This window comes from Pseudorca crassidens, chromosome 9 (genome assembly GCF_039906515.1).
Source record: "Pseudorca crassidens isolate mPseCra1 chromosome 9, mPseCra1.hap1, whole genome shotgun sequence".
Taxonomy (NCBI): Eukaryota; Metazoa; Chordata; class Mammalia; order Artiodactyla; family Delphinidae; genus Pseudorca; species Pseudorca crassidens.
This window is the reverse complement of record NC_090304.1, coordinates 99,827,036-99,839,805: the sequence shown is the minus strand read 5'-3', so window position 1 is coordinate 99,839,805 and position 12,770 is coordinate 99,827,036. Positions and strand designations below refer to the sequence as shown.

General features: G+C 43.1%; 1 protein-coding gene across 4 annotated transcripts in view; it reads left to right on the top strand.

Moving 5' to 3' along the window:
- CLMP (CXADR like membrane protein) overlaps window positions 1-10,346 on the top strand; it is a 90,974-nt gene extending 80,628 nt beyond the window's left edge. For all 4 annotated transcript variants that reach the window (XM_067751366.1, XM_067751367.1, XM_067751369.1 and 1 more), the window contains 5 exons: window positions 4,085-4,286; window positions 4,972-5,139; window positions 5,612-5,734; window positions 6,300-6,441; window positions 7,035-10,346. In XM_067751366.1, coding sequence (XP_067607467.1) covers window positions 4,085-4,286; window positions 4,972-5,139; window positions 5,612-5,734; window positions 6,300-6,441; window positions 7,035-7,335 — 936 coding nt within the window. In that variant the 3' untranslated portion in view covers window positions 7,336-10,346. The remainder of the gene's footprint in view (window positions 1-4,084; window positions 4,287-4,971; window positions 5,140-5,611; window positions 5,735-6,299; window positions 6,442-7,034) is intronic.
- The last annotated feature ends 2,424 nt before the right edge of the window (window positions 10,347-12,770 follow it).

Here is a 12,770-nt window from a genome sequence, read left to right as displayed (position 1 = left end):
CTAGGTGTTCAGGCTGGGGCACTGTCAGTTAGATTGACAAAAGACAGGTTAATAAGAAAAAAAGCAAACATTTTATTAACCCATGCATTGTGTAAGTAACACCTGGGAGTACCCAGCAATGAGTAACTCAAAGAGGTGGTTAGAGTATACCTAATTTAGTGTGGGAAGGGAGGGGTGGAAAGGGCACCTATGGTAAAGCAAATGACCTTTTGGAAAGATAAATGGGCCCTTAGAAGGATAGATGGGAGATGTGGTAGTTTGTGACAATGTCTGGGTGTGATGCCCACCTCTGATCTCCCAGAAGGGAAGGTTAGAGTTGCCCTGGGAAAGGGGATTTATGGACACAGATTCTTTGGGGAGGCTCTGCTTTTGGGCAGAGAAGGGATTTCAGGAGCTCAAGGGACTTCCGCTGAAATTTATCCTTATGCATATGCAAAGTGGCATGTTTGGGGGTGGCATGTCCTGGTCCCTGACAACACTTATAAAATTCATTTCCCTGTATTGTTATCATCTCTAGAACAGTGCCAAGTGTAGAGTATGTTTTCAATTAGTGTTTATTAAATAAACGATTGCCGGGTTGCAAAATTGCCTAGCCAAAGACAGTCGAGGGCAACAGACATACATAAAATCACAGTGGCCTGAAGGATCTCCCAGACAATGCCCAGAATTATAGAAAGAGGATCCAGCAACCTGTTTGCCCAATGTCTTGTCTTTCACACTTTCTCCTCACATAAAAATGCTGCCAAGGGGGCTTCCCTGGTGGTGCAGTGGTTGAGGGTCCGCCTGCCGATGCAGGGGACGCGGGTTCGTGCCCCGGTCCGGGAGGATCCCACATGCCGCGGAGCGGCTGGGCCCCTGAGCCATGGCCGCTGGGCCTGCGCATCCGGAGCCTGTGCTCCGCAACGGGAGAGGCCACAACAGTGAGAGGTCCGCATACCGCAAAAAAAAAAAAAAAAAAAATGGTGCCAAGACATGCTATGGATGACAGCATTCTTAGTCTGAGTGTCATATCAGGGAAGGTTTCATAAGGAATTAACATTGATTTGGGGTTTAAAAGAATGAATAGGGATTCTTTATGTGGAGAGATGGAGAAAGGGGAGTTTCTAAGTGGAAAAATGCAGTGGGCAAAGGCATGTGAGCATAAAGAAAGCGCACCTCACATGAAAGCAAGGGAAATGTACCGTGACTACACTCAAGAATGTGAGGGGGACTAAATAGGAAACGAGGTTGGGAAGGTAATGCAGAGATCATTTTGATGGCCCTGGTCTGAATCTGGTCATCATTCAGAGGTGGCGCGGAGCCATGAAAGGCTTTTGATCTGGGAAAGAGCTAGCATGAGTTTTACATTCATATTAACTTGGCATTAACTTACATTATTATGTAAGGTAGACTGGAGAAGACAGACATCTGTAGGGGCCAGGTAGCTGGAAATATAAAACTGGAGCTCAAAAATATGTTGGCGATAGTGACAAAGATGTCAGAATTATCACAACTGTGGTGTTGGTTGAAGCGAGGGGACAAAATTGCATACTGAAAACGTTTTAAGTGTATTATCGATTACAGTGTTTACCTTTTCTTACTTGCTGCTCCCCCATTTTTTTCCCCCACAAAACTGTGAGGCCCCAGGGTAGGAACTGTGTCTTATTCCTGCTTGTTTTCCAGTGCCCAGCAAAGCACCTGGCAGATGCGTTCAATAAACATTTGCTGAAGAAAAAGAACATGCAGAAAAAGGAGAAAGCACTTTTTTTCAAAGAGGTGTAAGGGCAAAATGGATGATACTGAAAAGTTTTGATACAATGGTGAGAGCATTTATGGCCATTTTATTGGATGGCTTCGTATCTTTTCAGGAAAGCATTTCCTGTGCTGCACAGCATCACGTGATTGACAGTAGGGTTAAGGGCTTAAAGTAGAGTGAAACAATTTGGAACAGCTGCAGCCAGAAATGTGCTTGGGGGATTCCCATATGCTTGCGGCCTTTTTTTAGTGCTGTTCTGTGTATCTGGCATGCCCCCTCCAGCAGGCTTCTCCCTGCCTCTCTAATCTCTTATTTAGTCTACTCATCTTTCAAAGCCTAACTCAAATGCCACCAACTCTTCTGGGACATTGTCTCTTGATACTCTTTCAAGTTAGTCATTCCTTTTTCTATGTTTACATTTCTCTCCTTGTTAATCCTGCTAGATTATAAATTACTTGATGATAAGAAAGGGGTTTTACTTCATCTGTATAGCCTCCTCCTGACCTGATGGGGAGCAGTCATTCCATAAATGTTTGCTGATGTTTAAATCAAGTAATTTTAGGAATATGATTGCTAAGTGGCGGGGAGGACAGAACTGAAGTTATATGGCTTGAGGTCTTGGTAGACAAGATCAGCATGGTTTTCGTGATTACCAGGAGGTGATGGACTAAGAGAACCAGGAAAAGGTTCAAGAACTAGAGGTGGTGTTGCAGGCAGATGAAAATCCAGTAAAAATCATGATTGTTTTTTCCTGTTGGGGAAATCTGAAGTTTGGTCTCCCTACCAGGGAAAACAAAGACATGAAGCTCACGTGTATTTTATGGAAGGAAAGGACACAATGTTTTCCCACCTAACTTACTACTTCACAGCGAAGCCAGACAAAGAAGGAAAGCCAACGATGAATCCCTCAGTATCAAACCTAGATTTTAACCATAAACTTCTACTCCTTAACTTCAGCTGGGCTCGAAACTTTTGTAAAAACAAAACACATTTTTTCATTTCACATTTTCTCCTTCATTTCCAAACTTTCTGGAACAGCAGTTTCTGAGCAGCGAAATGAGTGCAGGTGGGACAAGGAGAGGTAACTGTGGTAAGCAAAACAATGAACTGGATGGCTTTAGACTGCCGTGTTCAAATCCTGGTTCTGCTATGTGCCTGTGAAATGGGGATAGATAACGCCTACTTGGAAAAACTGTGAGAAATAAACTAGATGTAAAAGCACTTAACACAAGGAGTGTATGTACTCTGACCAGATCATGTGCAAGTGGTAGGAAATGCAAAAGTGAGGAAGGTATGCAGGGGAAAGGTAAGTCTTCTCCCCTCCTTAGCCTCCATTCTCTCAATTCCCCTCAGAGTCAACTCTGGGGACCGTTCTGTGCATTTACTTCTTTCCTGGACTCAGCTGTGAGAACTTGAGTCTGTAACTCAAATTTAAAATTCCTTATAACACAGGGAACTATACTCTATTTTGTAATAACCTATAAGGCAAGAGAATCTGAAAAAGATTTTATATATATATGTATATATATATGGATGTATATGTGTGTATATATGTGTATGTATATGTGTGTATGTGTATATATGTATGTGTATGTATGTGTGTATATATGTGTATGTATATATGTATTATGTATATATCTATATGTGTATATATGCGTATATGTATATATGCATATATGCATATGTGCATGTATGTATGTATTATGTATGTGTGTGTATATGTGTATATGTGTATATGTATATGTGTATGTATACACACATATATGTATGTATGTGTATATATATGTGTATATACACACACACACACACACACACACATATATATATATCACTGAATTGCTGTGCTGTGCACCTGAAACTAACATGATATTCTAAATCAACTATACTTCAATAAAAAAATACACATATAAAAAATTTTTAAATAAAAATAAAATTCCTTACCTGTAAAATAGAAAAGTTCTGAGCATTTAATGCAACAATTACTACTTTATGGTTAAAATGCTACACAAATATGAGGTGTTCGTATTCTTAGAAAAAGGAAGGCCTAGACAAACATAGTGTATTTAGGTTTGTTTAGAACAGAGATCTCTTGGACTCTTAGAATCACCCCCAGGCTTGACTGCTTTGTTCCATTTCCTTTCCTTTCCTCGTCTTTTTTTTTTTTTTGGCCGCACCGCGTGCCTGCATGCAGGATCTTAGTTCCCCAATGAACCCGGGCCCCCTGCAGTGGAAGCACAGAGCCCCAACCACTGGACCACCAGGAATTCCCATCCTTTCTTCACCTTGACCTCAGCTAGAGGGCAAGGCTGAGAGCCACACAACTTGAGTCTGCCTCCGTCTGTCCCACAGGTGATCACTTACTCCAGTCGTCATGTTTACAATAACTTGACTGAGGAGCAGAAGGGCCGAGTGGCCTTTGCTTCCAATTTCCTGGCAGGAGATGCTTCCCTGCAGATTGAGCCTCTGAAGCCCAGCGATGAGGGCCGGTACACCTGCAAGGTGAAGAATTCAGGGCGCTATGTGTGGAGCCACGTCATCTTAAAAGTCTTAGGTAAGACAGAGTGCCCTCGTAAATGCCTACATCTTATTAATAAGGTCTTGGTGACGGATAGGCAAATGTGTCACACTGGTACAAAACTTCTTGTTCAATCCTTCATATTATACAGACGTCACCTAGTCCAGTTCCCTGGGAAGAAGTGTATATGTTTTGTATTTTAGTCGTAATGAAGAAGAAAAAATAATCACAGTTTTCCACGGTAGCCCATTACAAAATTTAAATATCCTCTAATGTTTAAGTAGTATCCTCATACTTAACAAATCTCTTAGATCTGCTTCAAGTCCATTTCTCTGTTTTGTGATAGCAAGAACTACTAAGTTCTTAATTGCTTACAAGTTAATGAACTTCTGTCCCTGTTTCAGTATTAGTAAAATCACACTCAACTTTCCTAAAATTTCCAATTATAAAAGTTTCTCTTCTTTGAGAAGTGATGAGAGAGTTTCTGAGGCAGCCTCTAAAAGTTACAACAGCACCACTGGAAACAGCTGGAGTTGGGTGTATACGTGTGCAGGGGATGGAAGTGGGTGTATTTTGGAGAGTGGTGTAAAGCATGGCGAGGTAACAAAGTACTATTGAATCCACACTCAAAAGTTGACCATGTGGGTGGAAAAACAAGTCAACAGGATGTAGTTCTTCCACTGAATCGGGTGTTTGGGGATCTTTTTTTTTTTTTTGCCAGTGAGACCATCAAAACCCAAGTGTGAATTGGAAGGAGAGCTGACAGAAGGAAGTGACCTGACTTTACAGTGTGAGTCATCCTCTGGCACAAAGCCCATTGTGTATTACTGGCAGCGAATCCGGGAGAAGGAGGGAGAGGATGAACGTTTGCCTCCCAAATCTAGGATTGGTAAGTCATCTTTCTACCGGTCTATTGAGATAGCAGCACAGTACTCTCTCCATGAATTCTAAATCTGGTTTTGTCAGCAACTCACAAGGTGACTTTGAACACACTGCTGGACCTCTTTGAACTTCCATTTTTCATCCCTAAACGGGGACAGAAAAATCTGTCTTTTCTTTCCTCAAATGGCAAAAATAAAAGTGGTAAGGAGATTAGGAATAAATGTACTCTATAAATTCATTATATCTAATTATTGTGTTTAGTATCCCTTAAATGTTCAGAATTTTTTGTAACTTTTGAGGATGCACTGCAGTTTAAAGGAATGTTCACCTTTCTTCCCACATTCCAAAAAGGGATCGATTCTCTCACCTCATCCTTACCAAACCGTATTATATTGATAGAATCTTAGGTCAGTGACACAATAAACGATAAATATAGACCTTGTCACTAGGGGATTACAGTCACCTTTCTGCTTGTGTAGACTACAACCACCCTGGACGCGTCCTGCTGCAGAATCTCACCATGTCCTCCTCTGGGCTCTACCAGTGCACAGCGGGCAATGAGGCCGGGAAGGAGAGCTGTGTGGTGCGAGTGACTGTTCAGTGTAAGTACGCAAAGGGTTGGTTTGGTTTTGTCTCTGCAGTGGTTCAGCGTAAAATGTTTTTAATCACAAGTAAGAGTAAGGTCAACATCTTTATCTGCGGAAGAACATGGCTATCACTGAAATAAATTCAGTAGTTACCAAGGACTGTTCAACAGTTGTAGCTAACTCTGTATTTACAGTATGTGTGAATTTTCCAGCCCCCTAAAGAAATTTATTATATCCAGGAGGGGACCAAAACCAAATGGAGGTTTCCTTTATAGATATACCCTTACAAAGGGTAACTTCTACTCTGTTTTCAGAGCTTCTCTTGTGTCTGCTGTTTCTCAAAAATAATCAGCTAAAAATAATCCTAATGTCAACGAGGCATATTTTGGGGTGTCGTATTCTGCTCCCCTTCAATATCAAGAGGGACAGTCATACACCAAGAAAGGGTATATGGGGAACTCAGGAAGATAGATACAAAGATCTGGAAATACTCATCTTGTCCAGAGCTTATGTTTTTTAAGTCTATGTGTTGCTTAGCTTATGTTTGGTTTTACTTTTGCTTTTGTTTCTGAGAAAACAGATGTACAAAGCATCGGCATGATTGCAGGAGCGGTGACAGGTATGGTGGCTGGAGCCCTGCTGATTTTCCTCCTGGTGTGGCTGCTAATCCGACGGAAAGACAAAGAGAGATACGAGGAGGAAGAGAGACCGAATGAAATCCGGTAAACCTCCCGCAAAATCCCCTTCCTCACCTAGGCTGCCTTTCTACCGCCAGCTCCCCAGCTCCCTAGTGACAACAAAAATGTCCCATTTCCTCTTAACCTTAAATCTGTTAAAAGGATTATTCTGGTGGGTAAGGAGCTCCAGCCTAGGGGCAGGAGGACTGGTTTACCTTGGCTTTCTTGTGAAACTATCCGCAACAGGGATGCAACAGGGACGTAATAGCTACACTCTGCGTTCCTTCTCATTGCCTTCCACTTGTAAAGGCCATGCAACAGAGAATGGGCCTAGCCTACGGGCCATGAAAGGGCTTCTGCAGACAAACTCCCAGTCAAGGGGACTGCTGTCTAGACATCCAGTAGGGAGTGCCCATTCCCCCAGAGTAACAGGGTGGACCTCCCGGCCAAGGGGCCGCACACCCGCCCAAGCCCGCCGGAAGGGCGCAGGACGCAGGGGGAGTCCCTGTTTCCCTACGTGGTAGCTCGAGGTTTCCGCCTTGAGGAGCTGATCGGGCAACCTCAGAAAGCAGCAGCGCAGCGGAAGCTTTCGCAGTCCTGTGGCCCTAAAATCTATCTTTGCTCTTTTTCCTCTTCAGAGAAGATGCCGAAGCCCCGAAAGCCCGCCTTGTGAAACCCAGCTCCTCCTCCTCGGGCTCTCGGAGCTCACGCTCGGGCTCCTCCTCCACGCGCTCCACGGCTAACAGCGGCTCCCGCAGCCAGCGGACACCGTCCTCGGAAGCGGCGCCCCGGCCAGGGCTGGCTACCCACACCTACGGTCCCGTGGGGCCGGAGGCAAGAGGGTCTGAACCACAGAAAGTCCACCACGCTACCCTGACCAAAGCAGAGAGCACTCCTGGCACGATCCCCAGCCAGAGCAGAGCCTTCCAAACTGTCTGAGTTCGAGCGGACTTGACTCCCATCCTTTCGCAGGAGTCAGGACTCTTCTCGTCATTGACGCCCAGTCACCAGCCACACAACCGCCTCGGACCAAACGAGAGGTCATTTAAGTAGCAGTGACCATTGCATGGGAGAGATTCAAATGAACACTTTCCTCATATGACAGCAAACAAGGAAAAGGATGTAAGCTGATGGTCTCCAAAAAGGCATCTCACTGTGCCTTTAGACCAGAGCGGGGGCCAAATCTGTGCATTTGGGGACCAGGACCTGTGGTGAGAAAGGCTGGGGAGAGGGGAAGTGAACACACTTAGAATTCCTCACTTGGGCTGTTTTGTGTCAACACTTTGACTCACCACTGTTAAGAAATGAGGTGTTGTTCATAAATTTTCTATGCATTTCTGCAAACCTACTGGATTGCTATGATTATTCAGAGTCAAGCAGAACCCACAGCCTTATATCACACCTATCTGCACCATGAAAAACTCCAAAAAAGGAAACAAGTCTCTTCCATCCTGACCTGACTTTATTTACCAGAAAGTTTGGATATTAATTTCAAGAGGAGTTGAGAAACAGTGGGAGATGGAGAATGACTGAGATTTTCCCACTCTGTTCACTACTAATCTTCCTACTTATATTGAACTAAAAAAAAAGGGAGTCCAAAATGTGTAACAAGGGACTGTGAAAAGCTTTCCATCATGATGTTGAGGGCCACTGACAAATATCAGAAATATAATGCTGGAATAATTGTGGATTTTCCCTCAAATTGGATGTCTCTAAGGACTTCCCTGCTGGATATCTCTGGAGCAAGAAAACAATCATTAGGTGTCGTTTAACAATCTCCTTAGAAAGAAGTCTTCTAGAGAAAGAGATCTTTTCAGAATGCTGGAATATCATCCAACCACAGTCTCTTCTTTCAGTGAACATATGAAATCAGGATTTCAAGACTGACTAGACTAAAAAGGGAGATTAGGTCAGCTTTCTCTTAATATGTCAAGGAGTGTCATCAGAAGTTCAGCATTGCACCAAACTTGGAGCTTCCTCCATTGCTTTCGTTTTCGGAGAAAGATGTGAACCTGGGACTTTTGTTGATTCTAGGCCTTAAATTATCAAAAAGTTCAGGGACTGACCGCCTTTCCTGATGGCACTGCATGGACATCATACCATTCCCTCCTGAGAGGTGGAGACAGAAATTCAGTATTTTCCCAGTTTAGCCTCTCAGGAAGCCTAGCTCTGGGCTGGAAGGATAGGATATTAACATTTAGGGAAGAGATGGTGAGGATAACTAGTGGGTGGCAGGAGGGATCTAGGTTAGTGCCTGTTAAATACTGTTGGCATCTTGGAAAGAATTAGCAGAAATGATTTACCAGGATAGCTCTCAGAAGAGCTGACACATGGGAGAAGACAGGTGTCTGAGAAATTAAAAGAAAGCAGCCTCCAATACAACTTGCCTTTTTAATAGTTTTCATGACTCTGCTAGTCAAATTCATCCTATGGCAAGAATGCTAAACCTGAAATAGCCCTTCAAAGACTCTGAAGCAAGTGTCAACAGATCACCAGTGGTAGAGCAAAATATTTTTTATTATTAAAAGGACATGGAATTCCCTGGCAGGCCAGTGGTTAGGACTCTGCGCTTTCACTGCCGAGGGTGAGGGTTCAAGCCCTGGTCAGGGAACTAAGGCCCTGCAAAAGTAAAAATAAACAAATAAATAGACAAATAAAAATAAAATAAAGTCTTTAAAAAAAAAGGCAGCAGGCTATAGGAAAGAAAAAGTAGTGCTGAATGTGGTGATAAAAGCCCTGTTCCTAAAATGGGAATCAGGCGCTTAAAGGGAAAAAGTTGATCTGGGATTTTGTCCTATTTCTGATTTTCATTTTTACATCTAATTCTCACATAGTACAAATGCATTTCCTTCCAAAATCCTTTAAGAAATAGGGTTTTATCCTTGAGTGAAAGTTTCATCTTGAGTTTTGTCTTCCTCTAAAAAAAATTGGGGGTAATTCCCTGTTAGTCCAGTGGTTAGGACATCATGCTTTCCCTGCTGAGGGCATGGGTTCAATCTCTGGTCATGAAACTAAGATCCCGCAAGCCACGCGGCATGGCCCCCGGCCCCCCCCCCCAAAAAAAGTTGGGACATAAGAGACATTGAGGAAGTAATGTAAAAAATGCCTGCCATTAGTTTAAGAGGGCTAGCACATTTGGAATGCTTCTTATACTAACACTGCCTCATTGTAAGACATAAACTCCTTACTCCACTTCCTTATTCTTCTGGTAGTGTGGTGTCCACGCAACATAACACATCTGCTCTGTAATTCTGAGAATTCTCATTCCTAGAGTACTTAAGCCAAATGAGTATGCTGTGGCAGCTGCAGCTCTACCATCACTAGGAATTTGCTCTTATCATTATTTATTACCTTTGAACCTAAGCTTTCCTGTCTATGCCTCTGCAAGCAGGAATCAGTCCCCTTTGCGTGAAAAGGTTTTGATTATTTAAACAGGTTAGTTATTAGAAGACTAAAATACCAGTTGAATATCCATATTATTTTGGAAGTCCATTCATACTGGATATCTACAAAAAATGTCACAAAACAAATTATTACCTGAAATCTGAGAAAGTCCAAGAATTGAAGATTCTGAGAGATAAGGTGCTGAAGTCTTAGTGATAGTGTGCTTCTCTTTCAGTCAGGCTTTTGGGTTCAGATATGACAGGCTCTGAGTTTAAGATAAAGTTTGAGCCACTACTGGTTTCAAACCATATTCCATTAACCTTGCAAGTCAAACAAATTTGATTCTTTAATATGAAACAAAAAAGGATAAAATAGATGGTGGAAGAAAAAGTGTAGGAAGAAGATACAGATGGAATGATGCGGATGTTTAGAAAATAACCATTTCAATAAAATGCACACACTAAACTTAGAACTGTAAAAGAATGAAGTGATGCCTTTGTTGTTACCCTGTATAAGAACAATTTCAAAACTGCCGTTGCGAAAAAGACATATATAATTCTGCTTCATTTCTCGTGTTAAGCTGTTTATATTTCAATTTTAACTTCTAAGTTGCCTTGTAAATGGGACTGTGTTTGATCACAAAAAACAAGTATTTATTACAGGTGCATCTGTGTCGGCAATTTAAAAATAAATAAGTAAAGGTGATACTGTAGGAGAGGCTGAAGCTCATATAACCTGCATTGGAAATTTATTTATTAGCTTGCAGCCAACTGAAGAACAGAAGAACTCAGACTGAATATGTTCTATTATTTATTGATTCCAGTCACAAATATACCAAGCACTTTTTTCTCACAAGGCGAGATACTAAGTAGTCCTGGACAAACCAAGTGACGACAAAGTTCATGACCGTTTCCGACCTTAAGGACTTTATCAAAATAACAAATATTTACTAAGCCAGTATTTTATATCAAGGTGAAGTGCCAGTAAAAAAGTACACACTAAGGGGTTCAAAGAAATCTGAAAAGTAAACACTATGAGATTTAAATAAATCTGAAAAAAATTTCACAGAATTAAATGAGGTAATAATATGCAAAGCACTTAGAACAGTGCTTGGCCTGTGACAAGCACTCAAAAAATGTTAATCATGACCCTCTTCCCTAGTCAGAAACTCTAGGCCTCAGACTGGAGCCCCAGGCACCCAAACTTTAACTTTAGATCCTGAGTGGGTTTGAAACCCTGTGCATTTAAAGAGGTGGAGACAGGACATTTATCATTATCTGAACTTTATACATAACACATAAACTCTCATTCTAGTCGATAAGAAGATAGTTCAAATCCTAGAACACGTTTTGAAAATGACCAGAAGGGAAGGTTATCTGTTCAGCTTTCTGTAATCACTGCTACTAGGTGGGATACCCCAAACCCGTGGATTTAGGCACCCGTTCTATTTTCCACCGGTTCAAATCTTGTAGGTAGTTCAGAGGTTAGTTTAAAAAGCTGGAAAATGTAGGGTGTGGTTCAGAGATTGTACTCGATAAATTGGGTGGGGAGAGAAGTCTGCAGATGCTAAAGAAAACTGCAAGAAGTATACATCTTTATCGGCAGTTCGAGTTACACGTGTTTTCAGGAAGGAAATTACTAATAAAAAAAGACCAAAGATTCTGGAATCAAGAGCTAGGTTCTACTGTAGCTCAGCCAGATGTTTAACTTCCCACAAATAACATCTCTGAACCTCATTTCTCTCCTAACACAGGAATGAATGATCTCTCTCTCAGAGAATCGTTTTGATGATTAAATGAAATAACAAATGAAAGCACTTTGTACCCTGTGAAAGCATCATATAAAACGAACTCCTTGGGAAGTGGGGAGAAGTTAGGTACATACCTCCAAGGACTCAAGCTCACATTTTCCCCCAGAAGGCAAATACAGAAAGGACATCCTTTGATCCAATATTCGAATCTGTCTCTAGGCTTTACTGGCTTGGTCTGGAGACCTTTCTAATTCCAGCCACGCCACTAAAAGTTCTGCTAGGTGGTCTTAAAAAAAATCTTTTCACCTATTTGTGCCCACTCATCTACTCAATAGGAATACTACCTGCCCAGCCTGTTTGAAAGCGCTCACTAGAAAGCATTCAACGTGCTGAGATAGGCTTAGAATGACAAGGCCCCAAACACCGCATCATGCGCCGCAATTTGAAAGTCTAGGTACTGTTTCGTGCACTCCACTCGTTCAGTAATATTCTCAAGGCGCTTCTGCCTGGTTTCTCGCTTAGTTTTTGCCGAAAGTCAAGGCAGTAAAGATATTACCTCAAATTACTGAAAGTAAGAGGTTCAGGAAGTCTCAATCGACACAGGGCTACCGGAACCCAGGTTCCTTACGCCTGGTTCACTTAGAAGGAAAGAGCTCCCTAGCTTTTCTTTTTTTTTAAACAAATAACTGAGAAGTGAGGGGGCCCGGGCGGGTGGAGAAGGGGCCGAGCCAAGAAGCCGAGTCTGTTCTCGGTGGGCGCTGGGGGGGGGGTGACGGAGGCATCCGGGCTCCAAGAAGCGAGTTTAGCCATCTATTTCGCTAAGGATACAGACACAGCATCGGGACCCTGGAGGTTGAGAAGTTGGGCCTCTCCGCACTCTGCGTCGGGGTCAGCCGGCCTCCAGCTACCACAATGAACGGAGGGTCCCGGGGGCCTGCCCGGCTAACCTGTCGTATCCCGCGCAGAGGCGAGACGCCGCGGCGGCCGGCCGGCTCCTTCCATCCCCAGATCTGGGTGCCACTGGGCAAGTTACCCTCGCAGCGCCCTGGGGTCGGCAACTTCGGCCCCGTCGCTCGGGGTCAGTCCTAGGACAGAGCCACGCTGGCTATGTGGGTGTGTGGAATCCCGGAGGGCCTAGAAGACCATTTACAAAGCCGGGGTGGGAGTAGGAGAAAGAGGATGGTGGGGGAGGGGCGCAACCACCTTCGCGGCCATCTTGTCCTCGCTCCACTTCCGCCTT